The sequence below is a fragment of the Tinamus guttatus genome, unplaced genomic scaffold, assembly GCF_059628265.1.
Source record: "Tinamus guttatus ecotype Peru unplaced genomic scaffold, ASM5962826v1 Tinamus_guttatus_pri_ptg000330l, whole genome shotgun sequence".
Lineage (NCBI taxonomy): Eukaryota > Metazoa > Chordata > Aves > Tinamiformes > Tinamidae > Tinamus > Tinamus guttatus.
The window spans coordinates 1,199,325-1,217,202 of record NW_028288864.1 but is presented as its reverse complement, the minus strand read 5'-3'; the positions used below and the strand labels follow the sequence as shown (position 1 = coordinate 1,217,202).

General features: G+C 40.8%; 2 protein-coding genes across 2 annotated transcripts in view; one reads left to right on the top strand and one right to left on the bottom strand.

Annotated features, from left to right (window-relative positions):
* TRRAP (transformation/transcription domain associated protein) overlaps positions 1 to 8,925 on the bottom strand; it is an 82,835-nt gene extending 73,910 nt beyond the window's left edge. The window contains exons 1-12 of the mRNA XM_088529448.1: positions 8,826 to 8,925; positions 8,448 to 8,497; positions 6,051 to 6,161; positions 5,389 to 5,493; positions 4,456 to 4,539; positions 3,750 to 3,806; positions 2,947 to 3,072; positions 2,586 to 2,663; positions 2,248 to 2,336; positions 1,493 to 1,589; positions 988 to 1,126; positions 72 to 150 (exon numbers count right to left, since the gene is read on the bottom strand). Coding sequence (XP_088385574.1) covers positions 72 to 150; positions 988 to 1,126; positions 1,493 to 1,589; positions 2,248 to 2,336; positions 2,586 to 2,663; positions 2,947 to 3,072; positions 3,750 to 3,806; positions 4,456 to 4,539; positions 5,389 to 5,493; positions 6,051 to 6,161; positions 8,448 to 8,497; positions 8,826 to 8,925 — 1,115 coding nt within the window. The remainder of the gene's footprint in view (positions 1 to 71; positions 151 to 987; positions 1,127 to 1,492; positions 1,590 to 2,247; positions 2,337 to 2,585; positions 2,664 to 2,946; positions 3,073 to 3,749; positions 3,807 to 4,455; positions 4,540 to 5,388; positions 5,494 to 6,050; positions 6,162 to 8,447; positions 8,498 to 8,825) is intronic.
* Positions 8,926 to 9,476: 551 nt separating this feature from the next.
* On the top strand, positions 9,477 to 17,544 carry TMEM130 (transmembrane protein 130). Its single transcript, XM_088529443.1, has 8 exons — positions 9,477 to 9,565; positions 11,038 to 11,328; positions 12,646 to 12,814; positions 13,013 to 13,182; positions 13,715 to 13,799; positions 15,924 to 16,126; positions 16,458 to 16,570; positions 17,325 to 17,544. Exons 1-8 carry the CDS (start codon positions 9,499 to 9,501, stop codon positions 17,499 to 17,501), a joined length of 1,275 nt encoding a protein of 424 aa, XP_088385569.1. The 5' UTR covers positions 9,477 to 9,498; the 3' UTR covers positions 17,502 to 17,544.
* The last annotated feature ends 334 nt before the right edge of the window (positions 17,545 to 17,878 follow it).

Genomic DNA, 17,878 nt, shown 5'->3' with positions numbered 1-17,878 from the left:
ATACAGACATTACTGTAAAGAGTAACAGACTTTAGACTCAGCATAGATAACGCATTTTTGTTTCCTCATACCTCAGGGTCTCTCGGGCAGTGTATCCAGAGCCAATCAGTATAGATTCATCAAAGAGCTTGTCCATGCAGGGAATAAATTCTGTAATTAAAAGGGAAAAAAGAAAAAAGGAAGAAAGCTATACATAGTGGTTGGCAAGAGGTTTGTTGAAACAGCTCAAGTTAAAAAGTTATTATGCAGAGGCTGACAACTGTAGAGCAAATAAAGCTAATTTCCTTACACCATGAAGGAAAAAAAAATGTTTTTCGTGTGCTCCATGTCAAGAACTAGTAAACTTATGTTTTCTCTTTTTTTGGCAAGCTAGTAAAACCTGTTAGACATCAAACCTTCAATAAGAGGAGGGTAATGACCACACTGTAAAGATGAAAAGACAGAAGTTTGCATTTTCCAAAGTACGCTCATCACATAATTTGCAATTTTGCCAAAACAGAACATATCAATGAAATCTAAGTTAAATCAGGCAGACCAAAAATAGCCTTCCTCTGCTAGAAGCAAGTTTTAGGAGCTAAGTCGAACATATAATACCAATTTTCACAGAGCTATTTCCACTCAGGTTATCAGATTAACATTTTTAAGTACCCAGACAACTGCAGGCACAATTACAAAGCAACACAAATAGTGTATCTTTGCCTAGTAATTACTTAGAATGACTGAGATCCGGAAAACTGGAAAAACTGTTTTTTCAAATCATTCTCTTATTCCATAAGACAGGACAAGATTCCCAGTCTGGGACAAAAGCAAGCAGTCAAGGAAGGCAGAGTTCTAATCACTTTTCCCTCAAAACAAACAGAGAACATATGTAATCCCAAAATAATCACAAGCATATCTAGACAGAACAAATAGCATGTGTTGTACCTCTTACACACAAAGTTGGAAGCTTTTCATCTTACAAATATATTTTAAAGGGGTGATACATACGGCTCCGCAGGTCCGTGGTCAGGATGTGCTTTGCTGCGATGAGCAGCTCTTTGCGGAGGTGTGCGGTTTCGGCGGGACAGTTGGACAGGAGCTGCAACATTCCTTTCACCATCTGCTGAGAATATTTAGCCACTAACTCCTATAAAAGAAAAGTTACGAGAACTCAATTAGTGTGGCATGCTACCTTAAATCTCTTTTGTATATTTGTAAAATAACATTAAAGTTTACTAAACTCTCTTTTAAAAAGTCTAGCTGTAAAAATACTGTAGTTATCCCGTAAATACTTCAGGTAAGAACAAACAGAGAAGTAAAGGGCTTATTTACTTTGAGTTCATATCAGAGCACTCTTGAATCCACAACCATGCACAGCTCTGTCTCCAGATTTGTACATGAATTCTCTTTTTCTCCAGCCCCCAACCCACCTCAGTCACTTTGCTAGCCCACCACATAGTAACTGGAGATCTGTTGCACAAAGAATAACAAAATAATGAAAACTGCAACCTACCTGGTAAATTCTTATGATGTATGCCAAGAAGGACAACGTTTTAATTTGAGCAGCAATAAAATCAGCATACAGTTCCTTGTTATAAAGTTTATGTTGCCTGAAATTAAATTGAAAGTGGTTACTATATTTTCCCTCCTCTTTAATATTTGCATTCAGAAAGCTCATGTAAGTATGAATTCAAATCTCAATTCGGTAGAGCTTCTTTGAAAGGAATAAACTCATCTGGCAGGTCTTACTCCTGCCACCCTTCTCAGTACCACCGCTGCTTGCTAGAAACATCCCACTTGGAAAAGGGGAAAGCAGAGTCCAGCTCTGCAATACCATAATGCTTCTCCTAAACTAGAACTTGGAAGTGAAAAAACGTATCAGTTGTGGCCCAATAAAACCAAACAGATCATATCCTCGCTAACGTGTGTTCCATCACATACTCTCTGCAGTAACACGGATTCCTGTCAGAAACTCAATTAAAAATAACAAAAGCCATCACCAAGTAGTAACTTTGGATCAGCTGGACAAGAAAGAATTTTCTTCGTGACACACAGCAGAAATACTCAAATTTGCTATCACTTAAATTACCAAATGTTAATGAAGGACATTTTTATGTTGAACAATCATTGCTACATTTGAGATTAAAAAGCAACAGCATTAGAAGACAAAACACTGAATGCAAGACAGAACTATTCGGGAAAATCTTGAATAAGACATCAAGGTAGTTTATTCCAAATATTGTAAAAATAGTCTTAAAATCCTGTTACCTTGCTTGAGCAGAAACTTGTATTATAATAGTGTTCATAATCAAGGGCACAAATTCAGCTACTACATTGTGAATGTTCAGTTTGTAGAGCTTAAAGAAAAAAAAAAAGTATTAAAGAAATTTACAACTCACACTATCAGTGAAACTTACTTGAAAGCTTATCAGAAAAGAAAAAAAATACATCTCATTGAATTATTTTTAGACCATATTATATTTCAAAAAAAAAAAAAAACACCACAAAGTTATATTCATTTTTACCGACATCCCAGGCCAGAAGATACAAACATTTCAGTAATAAAATGCATTTACATGTAAAATACTTTAATGTACTACACTGACCTGATACATAAGAACAACAATAATAGGTAGCTCAGCCAAGACCTTTAGGGATAAAGATCCTCTGGGAATTATAGAATGCTGAAAAGAGAGAACACACGTTTTATAAATATTCTAATAATTAACTCAAAAAGCATGTAAAAATATTTTAATAATGCTATTCACAGGAGCACAAAAACATCTGGTATTACATTAAGTAAATATTCCATATTTAAGTTCCATAGCAAAAACCCGAAAAGTCTGAATCAGCTTCTACAAATAAATCTTGATAAGCAAAGCAAGATTATTGTATTTAACTGCCTTCGTAATTTGTGATTGTTTGATACAGACAAGCTTGTTCTTGAAGAGCAGCTACAACACTCACTGTTCTTGTTTCGCTATCTTCTCGCTCAGGGTTTACTTTCACCACAATTGTTGTAATCATGCCAACCATTTCAGGAGTAGGAACAGTGTTTTCTGGAATCATCTGAGGATTCTCAAAATAACGATTCTACAAGCAAATGAAAAGCAGAAGAAAGCATATAATAATGCTACTAATAGTCTCAAGGTCATTTAGCTCAGTGGAATTCCTAAATACTCTTTTTGTCTGATATCTTACTGCAGATATTTGACTTCTCTGCATCTCATGTTTAGAGGACTGTGACTGCATATATCCTGCAATCTTTCACTCCCACTCAGCAAGCAGCAGAAAGCATCTCCGAACAACAGGATTCTTTTGCTAAAGCAAAACACCCAAGCAGATACTCTGTAATAATGAGGAAGAAAAGCAGGAAACAGCCTCTACATAATCCCGCATGTTGAAGAACTCTATTTACTGGAAAATAAGTCATGTAACCCTTCCTTCAAGGGAAAGGAAAAAAAAACGGCTGCACTGATAGCACTACTGCCAAGAAGCTAATGTTTTACTATTAAAATATACCTTAGTCTGTCGATATTAGTGATGATATAAACATTATTACAGCTGCAAACAGAAGATTTCCTAACTCAGAGTCTGAATTTCTCTATTTTTTGAAGTGGGCATTTAACCATTTTCCTTCTAATTGTATTTACACCATACCATGTATCTTATGTAAAAGTAATTATGCTAGCATCTTTTTTTAAAAAAATAAAAAATAAAAATGAGTTTTCTGATCATACCAAGGGCACCTAAGGAATTAAGAAGCTCACCACTACTTTAGGAAGTTCTTTGTAAATCTGTTTCACAAAATCCAAAAAATGATGAATCTGGAAAACAAAAAACATCAATTTACCATAAAGAAGAAGAAAAAAGACAAAATTTTAGTATCTCTGTATTAACATTTAACTTGAAGGAAATTTTAAAATCATCCCTAGAATATAACTTCCATGATGGTCAATAGGAATTCAAAAATATTTTCCTTCTGTTCTGCTAACACCATCTTCAACTGCACTTAGAAAGACTTCAGCTTAACTATCATCTCAATATTGTTCCAATATAATACAATTAAATATACATACATATCGATGAAAGAAAGAGAGGGAAAAAAAACAAAGCAAAAACAAAATCACGGACTTTCAAATATTCTTTTGCACGATACAGCAGCAAAAGAGTAGTAAGAGTAACCATAACAATCCTAACTTTTCCTTTTCCAGGTTTTTTACCTTTTCAAACTAAAAAAGGACCAATTCTCGTCCCTTGAGAAATTTTGTTCTTTTTGCAGATACCAATTCTAATCATATTACCCACAGACACTTTAAGCAAACCTAACCAGGCTTTAACAGCTTAGTCCCAGAGGTGCTAGCACTGCACAGTCCTCCTTAGATAAGAGGTACTTTCAGATTTTTTTAATATCTGATCATCACAACACATCAGTCAATATAAGTTCTATGCCACATAATAAAATAAATGACTTACTTCCTGAGTGATTGCTGGTCGGAACTGTTTGTGCAATTCAATAATTATTCTTAAGCAAATCAGTACATTTTCTTCATTCTCTGTCTGAAAGGAGAATTTAAAAAAAAAAAAAAAAGTAGTGAGTCTATTGTATTTTGACCACTCCAAAAGCAATTTAAAACCCTTTAAAGACACACTTACCTCAGCAAATTACCAGTGCTCTATTAAAACAAACGTACGCAAGAAAGACGTCTTTCACTTTACGTCATTTTACCTTGCAAGGTAAAATGACGTAAAGTGAAAGATGTCTTTCTTGGTTCTTGGCTAAAATTAAATTCACCCCGAGTGGGACAATTCTAAAAGCTTAAATTGCTCATCAGACCTGCTTGCAATATCTTACAGACATACGTTAATGGAACTACTTAAACACAGCAAGTGCAAGTCTCACACCTTGTGGAGATGCCTCCACCAGGATCAGATTTTCTGTGAGCTTCAAATGGCAATACTTGGAATTGCACATAAGACGCATAATATAACCTTTTAAAGTAAGGTATCTGCACCCACATAATATAGGATAGAAAGGTACGCATGAATGAATTCTTGTCCAGAATGCAATATATACTATGCATCTCTTAAATCAAAGTTTCTAAAGGGCAAAAAACCTACAAAAATCCTGTAGACAGAAAGATGCTATCTTAAGGACATTGTTTAGTAGGCATGGAGGTGATGGTTTTACGGCTGGACTTGATGATCTTTAAGGTCTTCTCCAACCATAATGATTCTATGACTCATACTAGTGAATAATAAATAGAATGCCCTTCCTCTCCTGCTTCAGAAGCACAGATAACAAAGCTAGTACCCCTAGCTGGTTTTGAAGACAAAGAAAGAAAATATTTCTGAAAAACTGTAACAGCTTTGAGGGAAATAAAAAGAAAGAAAAAAACTCTACAATACCTCCAGAAATCTAAACATCACAGACAGAATGTTTTTGGTATGAAGACGAAGATGTTCATTTGTTGGTATTCTGTGAATTATTTCAAGCACTAACTTTCGGAGTTGCTGCAAACAAAGGAGAAAATATGAAAACTGCTAGAATTTAAAAAAAAAAAAAAAACACATAAAATACAAGAATTATCAATAACATTTTTTCAGTTCATGTGCTTAAAAAGATAAGAGTCATTTACTTTGCTCAAACACACGTTTACATGCAAACATAATGCTTCTTAGTACAGGAACATAGAAAATAATGCATACTTAATGAACCTACAGCTGAAAAGTTATCACATTACGAGAACTCAATTTTCAGTATTTAATAACACAGATTCAACTTTTGCCTTTCATTTCCCAAAGTCAGTATTTCACAACAACCTCTGGCTTTACAGTGAAACAGCCAATGCCGCCCTATCTTTTTTCCTCATTTTTATTAGAAGCTCAAATTTACAAGTTTATAAATAATTTTAAAACAGGTCTTTTTCAATTTTACTCTAAATAGCAAATCTATTTTTAACTATAAAGTGTATACCAAAATCAGTTCACTAGGCTAATCAAGACCTTCACCAAATGAGCAGCTTATTACACACACTGCAAAAATGTAGCAGGTGCTTTGTGCAGCTTACCTGAGCTGGCTTTTCCTGCAGGAACTGGACTTCTCCATCCTGCAAAAATGTGAGAAATCTAGGGATGATGTGTTCCAGGAAGGTAGAATACTGTGGCGATGATGTCACATTCTAATAGTAAAAACAAATAAATCAGTCAATCAGGGAGATGAATGTAATACATGTTGCACAAATTACCTCAAGCCATGTTCAGAACTAGTATTAAAAGCAGTCAGTTGCTTTTTAACAGATTTAGTGATTAAGCAGCTGCTGACATATTACAGAATTAGCGAGTGTCTGAAACAAAAGTGAATGGCAGTTATCTCTTTACTCCAACACGTTGCAATATTTTTTTCTGTTTTAACGCTCACACAGGAAAGAAAAAAGAATTGAATAACAAACAGCTATTTCCAATGAAAAATGAAAGAAGGTATGTTCTTAGGTAATAAAGACTTGAAATACACACTCACAGCTTATTGCAGTAAAATACTTCAAAAGATTCAAGACTGTCAAGCATTAATACCCAGAAACTATAATAAAAGTGCTATCCCCTCTGCTGGTCTCAGAACACCCTTACACAGCTAGTGCAGGAACCAGCAGTGCGAGGTGGACAACATTATGGGAAGAGCTTCAGGCCTAAACCTCCTTACTCAACAATTTGTATCCAGTTCCGCTCCTATCTAGGTAAGCAGCAAGATCAGTTATGCAGTCAAGAGACTTCAAATTTTGTAACTTCCAAAAAAACAGCTAAGTAAAAAATATTTCTTTCCTTAAAGTTAAAAAAAAAAAAAGACACCTAAAGTTTGTAGCAATTAGAAGTTGAGGTAGGTGACAGAAAAGAGTTAAAACAAAAACTATGGAAACAGAAAATGAAAGGAATCCATCTACCAGCTAGCAGAACAAACTGCAACAATAACTTCCATAGCCTACCCAAAAAAAAAAAAAAAAAAAAAGGAAAAAAGGCAAAGAAAAAAAAAAACAAACATGGCTTCTCTTGCTTCTTTGCAGTTTCATATAAACAAAACTGTATGTGAGCATAAGTCAATTCATCTTCCTTATACATAAGACCACATTACAGAAACAAGCAAGCATCGAGAGAGGAAAACTGCTCTATCTTGAACATTACCAAAACAAACACTGAAAAAGTTCTTCTCCACCAATGACAAGAGCAAAGAGAATCAGCTCAGCTTCCAGATTTCAGCTAGATCGGTAGACTAAGTGGTTGCAACCATTCCTTTACTCAGATATCAGATCAGGCTGGCCTGCCATCATTGAAACAAACACATACTGAAACTCCAAAGGATGTTTCAGACAGTCACTGCTGGTAACACTGCTGGTTACACTGCTCTTCTACCTTCGCCACAGACATTGCTTATTTGCTTTTAAAAGCTAAACGAGAATTCAGCCTTTCAGCTTTCTTTATTGTACTCTAGCTCAGATTGTATTCCTCCAAGTTAACACAAACTAAACCAAAAAATTTACTAGACCGGAAATTCCAGGTCGTTCCTAAACAGGAACAAGCAAAATCGGTGCAACCTTACGCAAACAACACTGGAGCTGCAACAACTTGTTGGATGTAACTTTACACAAAGCCCATGGAAAAACATCTGAAGACTGTAAACATCGCTGAAATGGGTACTTTCATCTCAGACTAATAGAAATCACTGCAAATGAAGCTTATAGGGGCAGAGCACATTACAGCTTTCTCACATCAAGCATGTTTTCAAAGCAGGGTAACTAACTAGATACAGAGAATAACAGTGATTCAGGAATCTTAAACTTGCACTACAAAATAACAAGTTCTCTATAATTTCAAAATAGACACATGGTAGCTCAGTATTCAAGAGATGTATAGTTTCTATTAATGCATTATTGGTTTAACTTGCGCCTCAATTTTCATTGCTATTCATACAAACTTGATGGTCTGTTTTGAAGAAGTCACTGGAGCTGCCTCCACTTCAAATGTCAGATTCTGCATCAGAAAACCCCCCCTTCTCTTCTGCACTACTAAAGTATTCAGAAAAATCACAGGTGGGCATGTCCTCTATTTCATTAGGCTAAGCATATATCTGAATTACATAAAAGAAAGTTCCAAATACATAGGTTTCAACTTGCAGAGCAAAATAGAAAAAAAAAATCTCTAATACATCATATCTATTTAAACATTTACCAAGAAAAGAGTGGAGGATGCAATGCTTCCCTAAGCTTAAAAGATGTAATTCTTTGAAAATGTTGTTAATTTCAAACAAGAGAGAAGCAAAAAGATACATAAACCCTCACCTATCATGGATGACTTACAGCCAAGTAAATCATATGGGGCTAATACTAAGGTTTTGACCACATAACATAAGAGATAAGCTCACATACAAGAACCATAACAAGAACCATCCTTCATAAAGTAATTTTGTTTTGGATTACCTCAAAGTTCTCACTGACTTCTTGCATCATTTTCAACTTGGTTTCATCGGCTGAAACGGAAATTGAAGCAAGAGAAATTAAATGCAAAACTCCATCAAGAAAAAGTCACAGGGCCAATAACCAAAGCAGCACTCAGACCTGATGAGTGGAGCCATCACCAGCCAGGCGCAAGGCATGAGACCCACAAACACCCCTCAGTCACACAGGGCACCCACGCACAGCTCTCCCACTTCGGCTCACGGCATCACTTTGGTTCTTTAAAACACAGGACTCGGACAAACCCCCCTTTCGAACCCAGTGCCTGCACCCTACTCCTCATGACACAAGTGACAGAAAAGCCAAGAGGCGGGTGAGAGCAGCGACAGAAAAGCATCTTACGCGTGTTGACGTCCGTGAGCGCGGCCACAAACTGCAGGTACTTCTTCATGAGCGTGGTCTGGTCCACCACGGTGGGCCCCTGCGCCGACACGAAGGCCATGGCGGGGCGGCGAGGCCCGGCGCGCCGAGCTCAGCGCACCTGCGGGACCGGGGCACGGCGTGAGGCCGCGGCCCCTCCGCCGCCGCGGCCCGCGCTCCGCGCCGCACAAGGAGCGCCCGGGCCGCCTCCCGCGCGCAGGCCCCAGCCTAGGCCCCGCTGCCGGTCGCCCCACACCCGACCCCGGCCCCGGCTCCCTCCTTTGTTGCTCCCGTAGCGGGGCCCGGCGGCGGCGCATGGGCGCAACGGAAGCGCCCGAGCGCAGTTCCGGCCGCCGCCTCCCCGCGCGCGCTCAGAGGGAGGCGGGCGGCAGTTACCGGGCGGGAAGGCGGCGGCTGCGGGGGGCGGCCCCGCTCCGCTGCCCGGCCCCGCGGTACCGAGCCGGGGCGCCCCCGCCGCGCTGGGGCAGGAGCGGGAGCTGGGCCGAGGGCGGGTTCCCTGCGGCGGGGGCGGTTCGGGCGGCCCCGGGCGGGGACAGGGGCGGAGCGGGGCGGGCTGCGCCGCAGGCTCCCAGCGCCCGGCGGCGCGGAGAGAGGAGCAGCAGCGGCCCCCGGGGAGCCCCGGCGCAGCCCGCCCATGGCCGCGCCGCGCCCGCCCTGCCTGGCGCTGCTGCTGCTGCTGCTCCGCGCCGGCTCGGCGGCAGGTAAGGGCGGAGCGGCTCCCGCCTGCGGCCGCGCTGCGGAAAGGGCAAGCGGAGCCCGCGCCTGCCCCGCTGCCATCCCCGCGACAGGCAGCCCGCAGCCGCTGCGGCCCCCCGCGCCCGGCTGCGGCTCCCTGCGAGCCCGGCTCGGCGAGCTCGGGCTGCACAAGTAACGCAGCCGCCGCGGCTCCTCAGCGGCCGTTGGATCTGCCTTGACTTGGCTCCTGGGAGGGCGCGAGGGGCCTCGGGCGGTGTTTGGGGTCCCGCTCTCATGCCTCCTGCCCCGGCTAGGACGGGGTGCTGACCCCCGTGCTGCCTCCTGCCTGGCAGGCGCGTGTGGCCCCGCCAGGTGAGAAGCGCAGCTTGTGCCACCGCACGGTTCTGCGGCCGGGCCCCGGCGAGACGCGGGAGGCCGCACCCGCCCCGGGGGAGGCGAAAACCTGGCTGCTGCCGGCGCTCCCGCGGCTCGCGGCGGCTGTTGCGCTGCTGGGGTAGCGCCCAAGGCATCTAACTCTGCACGGCCCTTTCTTTACCCACACGAGAAGCACAGGAGTGCTTTCCCAGCCCTGAAACCTGGGATATAACCTGTGCAAAAACTGCATTTCAAATCCCTTCTGTTAAACCAGCTCTGCCTGTCAAGAGTAGTTGTAAGAGCTCCAGCAGCTCGTGCGGCTGCAGTAGGGAGGACGCAGAGGAGCGGGCAGAGCAGCAGTGCTGCTCTCCAGGGGTGGCAACGAGCGCCCGTTCGCCCCTCGCTGCTGCAGCCGAGAGCGCCCGTGCTCTGCCCTCCGAACGGGGCTGACACGAGGATGTGGCAGCACTTCGGCTATACCGAGATCTTGGGTTCCTTCCTAAAGAGGGAAGTTAACAGTAGACCACAGATAGGAAGAAGCTGGTATCAAGTTTTTGTACATGGGCAGAAGGTGGGGAAGACTTGGGGGTTAACAGAGCAGGTAAAGAAAACCACCGCATGCAATCCTACCTGGGCCAGCAGGTTCATTTTTGGGCCAAGGCTCTGCCCACAGAGGGATTTCTTAAGGCGAGTTGGTAATTTGTCCTTTTGGCAACTGCAGGGAATTTTTCTGTGTCCTTTATCTTTGATGTCCTCATTACGGCCCTGGCCTTAAAAAAGAAAATAATAATAATAAACAAAAGTGGAACTGTACCAACTGCTTTTATTTTGTTATGTTTATTTTCATGCTTAATGAAATTTTGAGAATGAACCCAAATGCCAAACAGTGAAAATGGGTATAAGATGCCAAAATATTTTTGAACACACTTACAAAGACGTGCCTACATCTGTAGATGAGTCTGAATCTGAGCCTATTTAAGCGAGATCTACCTTTGGCATGATCTACCTTTTCCTTTGCAAAGGCTGTTCCTTTGCCATACAAATTCTCTTCATAAATAGTTTTTACTGTTTTGAGTAAGAATTGAAACACAAAACCAAGAGTTTTTTCTTCTGATTTTTACAGAGGAATATGATCTAGAAATAAGCAATAATGGTCCCATCACAACGGGAGCTCAAGCTACTGTTCGTGCCAGTCTAAGCATGAAGAATGACAGTATCACCTCAAACTTGTATCATTTTAACTGGATTTATGCTCCTCTGATTCTCATTGGGAAATCGGAGCAGCAGTTTCACTCCCAGGTTAATGTGACTGGTGAATTCCCTGGCGCTTTTCCTGTATCTGTCTGGGTGACGCACAGAAACTGCTGGTTGTGTCGGCCTGTTGCTAGAAATGTCACCATTCTGCATGTCACAGGTAAAGTTACCACCTCTTCAGCTTCTTGAATTCTTCACGAATTCAAGGTACACGTGTCTGGGCAACTGATACCTTGGCTACCTCCACATGAGCAAAGGCTGTGCCCTGCAGCTGGGAAGCAAGCATGATGTAGAAAATATACAGCAGAGTTGTTACGCTTTCTTTGGAAGTTTAGAGCTATCATCCTGAAATGACATGTGGAGTCATGACTGTTTCCAAACACTGCTATGCCAAATTACATCTTGATGTATATTTATAGTTATGAATATTCAGCCCTTTTTGATGACCAGTGGAGTGGTGTGCTGAGCCAAGGCTCTGCAGCGGGGATGCACATGAGGCATCCCAAGAGCTTCCCACAACCCCTTCCTGCAAGGACAGGAGCTGCCTTTCTGCAGCCACATCCCAGCTGCTCTCCATGGGTGCTCCAACCCCTCATTTAGCAGCGGCAGATAAGGACATAAGTGATGAAAGAACTAACCATGGGGCATACCTGAAATTTTGGGGAATAGCTGTTGCCATTTTTCTTTGAAAAACACCAAGTTTACTGGATGAGCCTTTATAAAAGTATATATAAGAGCTTCTTGCTCTTAAAAAGTGCTGCCTTCCTGAGTATCTGCTTATTTCTTTTTCTTTTCTTTGCACTGGCTTATGGTTTCCTGTCAGTATCAAGGACAGAAACTTTTTATAGCCATGAAAGGTATGATCCCCACTATGCCGTTCTGCCTTCCCCAAACAAGAGAATGATCTAAAAACTTTCTAATCCATGGATAAAATGATATAATGATGATATATGTCCATCATCTTATTGTAAAGTTCATAGGATACAAGTCGCCAGGAAGACGCTTAGCCTGGGCACAAAGGTAGTTGCCAATAAAAAATAAAAATTACAGTTCTAGCTAGGTCTGCATTTTCTACCTATTCCGCAGCAGTAATTCCAATTCTTTTATTTGTGCATCCTCAAGATAATAGTTAACCAGATGTAATGAACTGTTAACAGGGTAAGAGTCTTACCCCATAAAAATTGTTAATGACCTAAATTAGCCAAAGATTTTTCCCCTTCGTTCCATTAGTGTGTTGTTATAGTGGTATATAGATTATATATACCTGAGTAATATTACCTTGAGCAAACAGTTTAATCTCTGTACCTCACTAACACATATAATGACACTGAGCAACAGATATATAATGCACATAACTGCTTGCACTAGGGCCCAGAAAAAAATAAGCAGTAGATTTTAAATAATGCTTTGATATTCACATAGCATGTGCAGAAAGCGATATGCAGCATCATTCTTTCTCTACGTTATCACTCTGCAGAATTCATCACAGGGAACCTCACCATTGCCCAGATAGAAGGCAGCACGCTTATCAAGCAAGGTCTGAGCTCCTCCACAGACACTGTGACCCGCATTTCTTTCTGTCTTCATGACCCAAGTGATTACTTCAAGTCAGCATCATTTGTCTACAACTGGGACTTTGGGGAAGGGTAGGTATGGGTACGCTGTCATCTTTAATGAATATTCAGAATGACTCTGATTCATCATCCTTCACACAGCTGGCTATAGCACCATCTATAAAGAATAAAAATATGAGAGCTTATCCTTATCCTTTAATTTTGCATCAGAAGGGTAAAGTACTTGATAAGAGCTGATTTTGATTATAAACCTTTTTCTGTGGCACACAGGATGTATCAGATAACCAAGGAGCCCTTTGTCTACTACAATCATTCTGCCATGGGGAACCGCACAGTCCACCTGAAAGTGATAGCTGAGTGGGAACAAACTGGAAGCATCATACACGAAAGAGAAACTGTGCAGAAAACTGGCGATTTTACCACTGCTCTGGAGCTGCTAGGTAATCGTAAAATGTTTGCATACTCAAAACAGAATTTGCTCTATACATAGAAATACAATCTAGGATTTTAACTTGGTAATACGACTCAGAAGCTCCTTCACATTTGTGAACTGGTCATTATTTTTCAGTTAAGTGTTACCATTGCAAAATGGACTTTGTACTTTTCCAGACCAGGAAAAATAGGAGGTGGAAAGGAAATAAAAAATCTGTAATAAATTTGATCACATTGATAAGACTTTCCTAATGCTTACTGCATCTGTTTCCAGAGTAAATAAAATATACATAAATATGTAAAGGATTATCAAAATGGTCAATTCTATATTAAAAAGAAACCAGAAACCACTCAGATAACGTACAACTCTGCCAATAGCTTTCTTTTCTCTCAAGAGGAGATGAAATTATTATTTATATCAGTGATACCGCTACAAAATAACAAAGTTCCTAAAAATAAATTCTCACTGAAAAAAAAAAAAGTTCAATTTTTTCAGTTTCAGTTTACACGTTGAGCGTGATACGCTTTTTTTCTTCTCAGATGCTGTTAAAAGTATTAATGTAGTGGGCTCCAGAGAGACTCACGTAATGGAAAACTTGAGTTTATCTCTTCATATCAATGGCAGGTAAGTAGCAAATATAACTGTCTTTTATCAAAAAACATTATATGCTTTGTTTATTTTTTTTCTCCTGTTTCCTTAAAATAGTCACTTGCACCCTGCAGAACTGTTTCTTAGAAAAGGAATTTTCTTGTGAACAAAATACGATTGAATATACCTTGTCTAGAAATACCTCGAACTCCAACAGCTTGAAAGAGGCTACAACTTTACAAAAATGTAATGTACAGAATATTCAAATGTGTGTCTGCTCAGAGAATCCTTACAGATAAAGCAAATATTATTTTTATATCTTCACAAAGGAAAAGTGAAAAGAGAACTAGCTAGAGAAAGACAATGGGGAAGAAAAAGGCATTTTGAAGATCCCTTTCGAATCTCTTTCTTTGATTCCCTATCATTAAATTAAACTATGTTCAGATTCATCCTGAACAGCAGCTGTCGTTGACTGGCACTGATAGGTTTGCAGAATTTTTTTTTGCTAAGTAAAGGTTGCTACAAGATGAATAGGGGAGCGAAGCTCCAAGCAGAAGGGGAAAATTAAAAAAAAAAAAAGTATTCTGGATAAGGAAAAGGCTTGAAAAAAAACAAAGTTGCCTAAAATAGCTCAGTCTGGGAATAAGGAGAAAAAGGAAATATTGTTGTGCTGAGGTTTGCTTTTCCCTAGTCTGTTATTTGGGGGCACTATTCCTGTTTACTTACAGGAACATGGAAGAGTCACAAGCACCTTGATCCTAGCACAAGTTCTCTCAAGTTGCAATACCCAGAACACATGAGATGACAAAAGCATTTTCAAATGTCATTGAATGATTCAGAAAAGCCCTTTTACTCTAAAAATTCTTCATGACTAAGTCATTTGTTCTGCCAAAAAGGGTCTCTTTGCATCCTCCTTTTGGAAGCTGTTTGGCCTAATGCTGGATTTTTAAAAAGAACCTCAAAGCGCAGGGCCGCTGGTAGAGATGGAGGATATGGGGAGCAGCTCCTGACACAGTCATTTGCCAAGACAGAGCTACCCTGAAAGACAAAACAGCACAGTTTGTATTCAAAGTACAGCGATATGAAGGACACCAGAGATGACGAGTAAATAAGAATAGCCAGAAACCACTACAGGCAAACTCTGGATTTATAAGCACTGACTTGGTTTAGATGGGCAATATTAGCCAGATCTAATTGCCAGCAGTGAAGCTGGAACAGATGTGATGGGATTTTGTATTCAAAGATCTTTCAAAGGCTTGAAAGATCTTTTACCAAAAACGAAACTAGAAAATGAGCTAAACACATAGATATGCTGCTCTCTTTAACAGAGAACACCCTGGGCAGATAAGGAACAAAATGCTAAGAGAATGGGACAAAGGCAAGCTCTGCCTGTTGTCAGAATCAAAATCTGTAGTGCAGAAGATGAGCCCAGGCAAAGCCATTTGGAGCAAGGGGCTGAAAATGTAAATAAAAGGCAGCAACTGACCAGTGAGAAGACATAGGCCATAAAGTGGATTGCACTCAGATTGTGTAGCTAACAAAATTCAGTAGCAAATAAAAGGTTTTCTATTAGAGGAGAGGAATCCTGTGATCCTTGCAAGCTATTTACCTTTCTAAGCTATTAGGCCAAATGATTGCACTGAGCTCATCTAGCATTCTTTCCTTTTTTTTTTTTTTTTATCAGAAAAGTGTTGGGTGTACATCAGCAACACAGACACTGACCTCCACGGTGAGAAGAGAGCAAAGGAAAAACAACCTATGTCCTCTTGGAAAAAAAAAAACATAAAAGATTTCCTTTATCTTTGTTAGAGAAGTGCTAAGGGTGTTTTTTTTTCCTCTGCACACAAGGGCCTGCCTATGATCCACATAGGTATTTAACTGTCAGTTGAAAGATTTATTTTATAGAAGCATTATAAAGGTCTTTTTCCACTGTCAGATGTTAGAAAGCAAACGATTGTGCAGTTAATTACTTCTCTATTTGTATCTGAATTAGCTTTCAGATTAGTTTTCAGAATTATCGCCCTATTTTATCTGAGTGCTTCATCTGTTCTTGACTACAATTTTTGCAAGGTTTTCACAAAATTATATACATATATTTTTAAAAATGTATTTTTGTGTATGTGTATAGATTTTTTTTCTTTTCTGTTTTTTTCATTTCAGCCCCCCGCTGGCCCTATGCTGGCTTATAAAGGCCGAGTGCATTCCACTGGAAGGTGAAAAATGCCACCTGGTGGTTATCAGCGGCTCTCACTACAACCTGAGCCACCGGTTCGGCGCCGCCGGGCAGTACTGCCTCAGCGTCAGGGTGCAGAGCGGTGTCACCACGCTGCAGACGTACCGCGAAATCCAAGTGCGGCCAACAGGTGAGGTGCAGCCAGCACGAGGTTCCTCCAGGTCTGGAAACCTGACATCTCAAAAACGTCAGGGGTAGTTACGGAATAACTAGCGTGGAGAGGAGGTTTTGGAAAATTGGTACGAATCCTCAAAATCGTATAAGGAAGGTGAACTGAAAGGAGAGGCTGCCACATGCCTCCTTTAATTGCTCTGAGCTTCTTGTTTCCTGCTGAACACTTAGTCTCAAAAGTGTTCTGAAAAGTCGGGATGTTTCTCCCAAAACACAGTCTCCTCTTCGCTGTTAGCTCCTCTCAGTGCATTGTACCACTCCAGGAGGGTCCCTTTTTTGCTCTTCTCCAGGGATGCAGCCAGCTTTCTTCATCCTGCTCTGCATCGCGCTGCTGTCGGTGGTGCTAGGACTGGTGCTGTACACGACCTTGAGAAGTAACACACAGCAGAAAGATCTCGTGGAGGTACCTGCTACTCTTGCTTGGAGATGGAATAGGTGACTGGATGCCTTTCAGCCCTCCAGGCATGCATGGGAGAGAGATGAGATCTCTCCAACCCACCTATTCCACAGGAAAGCCTGAACAGCACAGGCAAACATTTTAAGTAACATGTCTGTTTCTGCCGATCTGTGTAAGAAAGATGGACCTAATTCCAGTTGTCAGGGCTGTGACGGATAGTATGGGGATATTCCCCAGTATTGCTTGTTTTGAAGTGTGCCTTCCAGGTGATTTACCTCAGAGCTCACGTATATATGCAAGAAAGAAAGGGGAGGCTATGCTCAATAGTAAGAAAGGGCAGGTATTCTCCTTTGTATACATACATATATATATATATATACATATATATATATATATATTCAACTTTACCATAAACATTTTATCTACCCCAACTTCATCCTATCTCCCTGATGTAGTTTTCACTTGCTGTATTATCATATTTATAATAACCATGAGCTCCTAAATTAAAGATCTTGTTCTTGGAAAGCACCAAATACACTTTAAATTATGCCACAGGATGAATAAAATACCTATAAGCAAGACTGCCTGTGAGCTCTGTGTGCAGCTCGTTCACATCAGAAAAGTCTATTTGAAGTCTGTAACTGATTAGGACTGGTTGAGGCCCAGGTTCCCTTTCTGGCCCAAAGTACTTTGCTGGTCTCTCTCTTGAGTTAGACTAGGCCTAGACTTCAAACCATTCTTTTTGATGTTCCTTTTCCAGGTAGCTGACTTCGACTTTTCTCCACTATCTGACAAAAACCTGTCTTCTGCTTCGGAGTCAAGCTGCAGCCAAGGATGTTGCAGGTCATGTTGTCTTGGATCATCTCAAGAAACTGCCAGGGAGAGCCATGAACTACTTCTTTCTTTTTACAAGCCAGTCAAAACGTACACAGTGTGAAGAACACATTTCACTTTGGTTGCACTAACTGCTGAGTTTAACTTTCCCACTTAATGACGAGTTAAACGCTCAGGGCTGCATGAATGGTTTATTTTTACCAATGCAATGAGGTTAACCACTTCACTAGGTTGAGTACGTGAGTGTTTCATTGTGTGATCTAAGAAAAAAGGAACCTGAAACACAGTAGCTTCATATTTTTAAAGTATATGGGTATATTTACAGCTGTAAATGCAGCATTTTATTCTTATGAAAGATTATTTTATGCGCAGATTTGCTAAACTCACTACCTTTGTAATTTGTCTGGTCCTTCTGCTGTTTGTTTCAAAGAAGAAAATGCTCAAGATGAACATACCTCTCCTCCTGATGCTACAGCCATA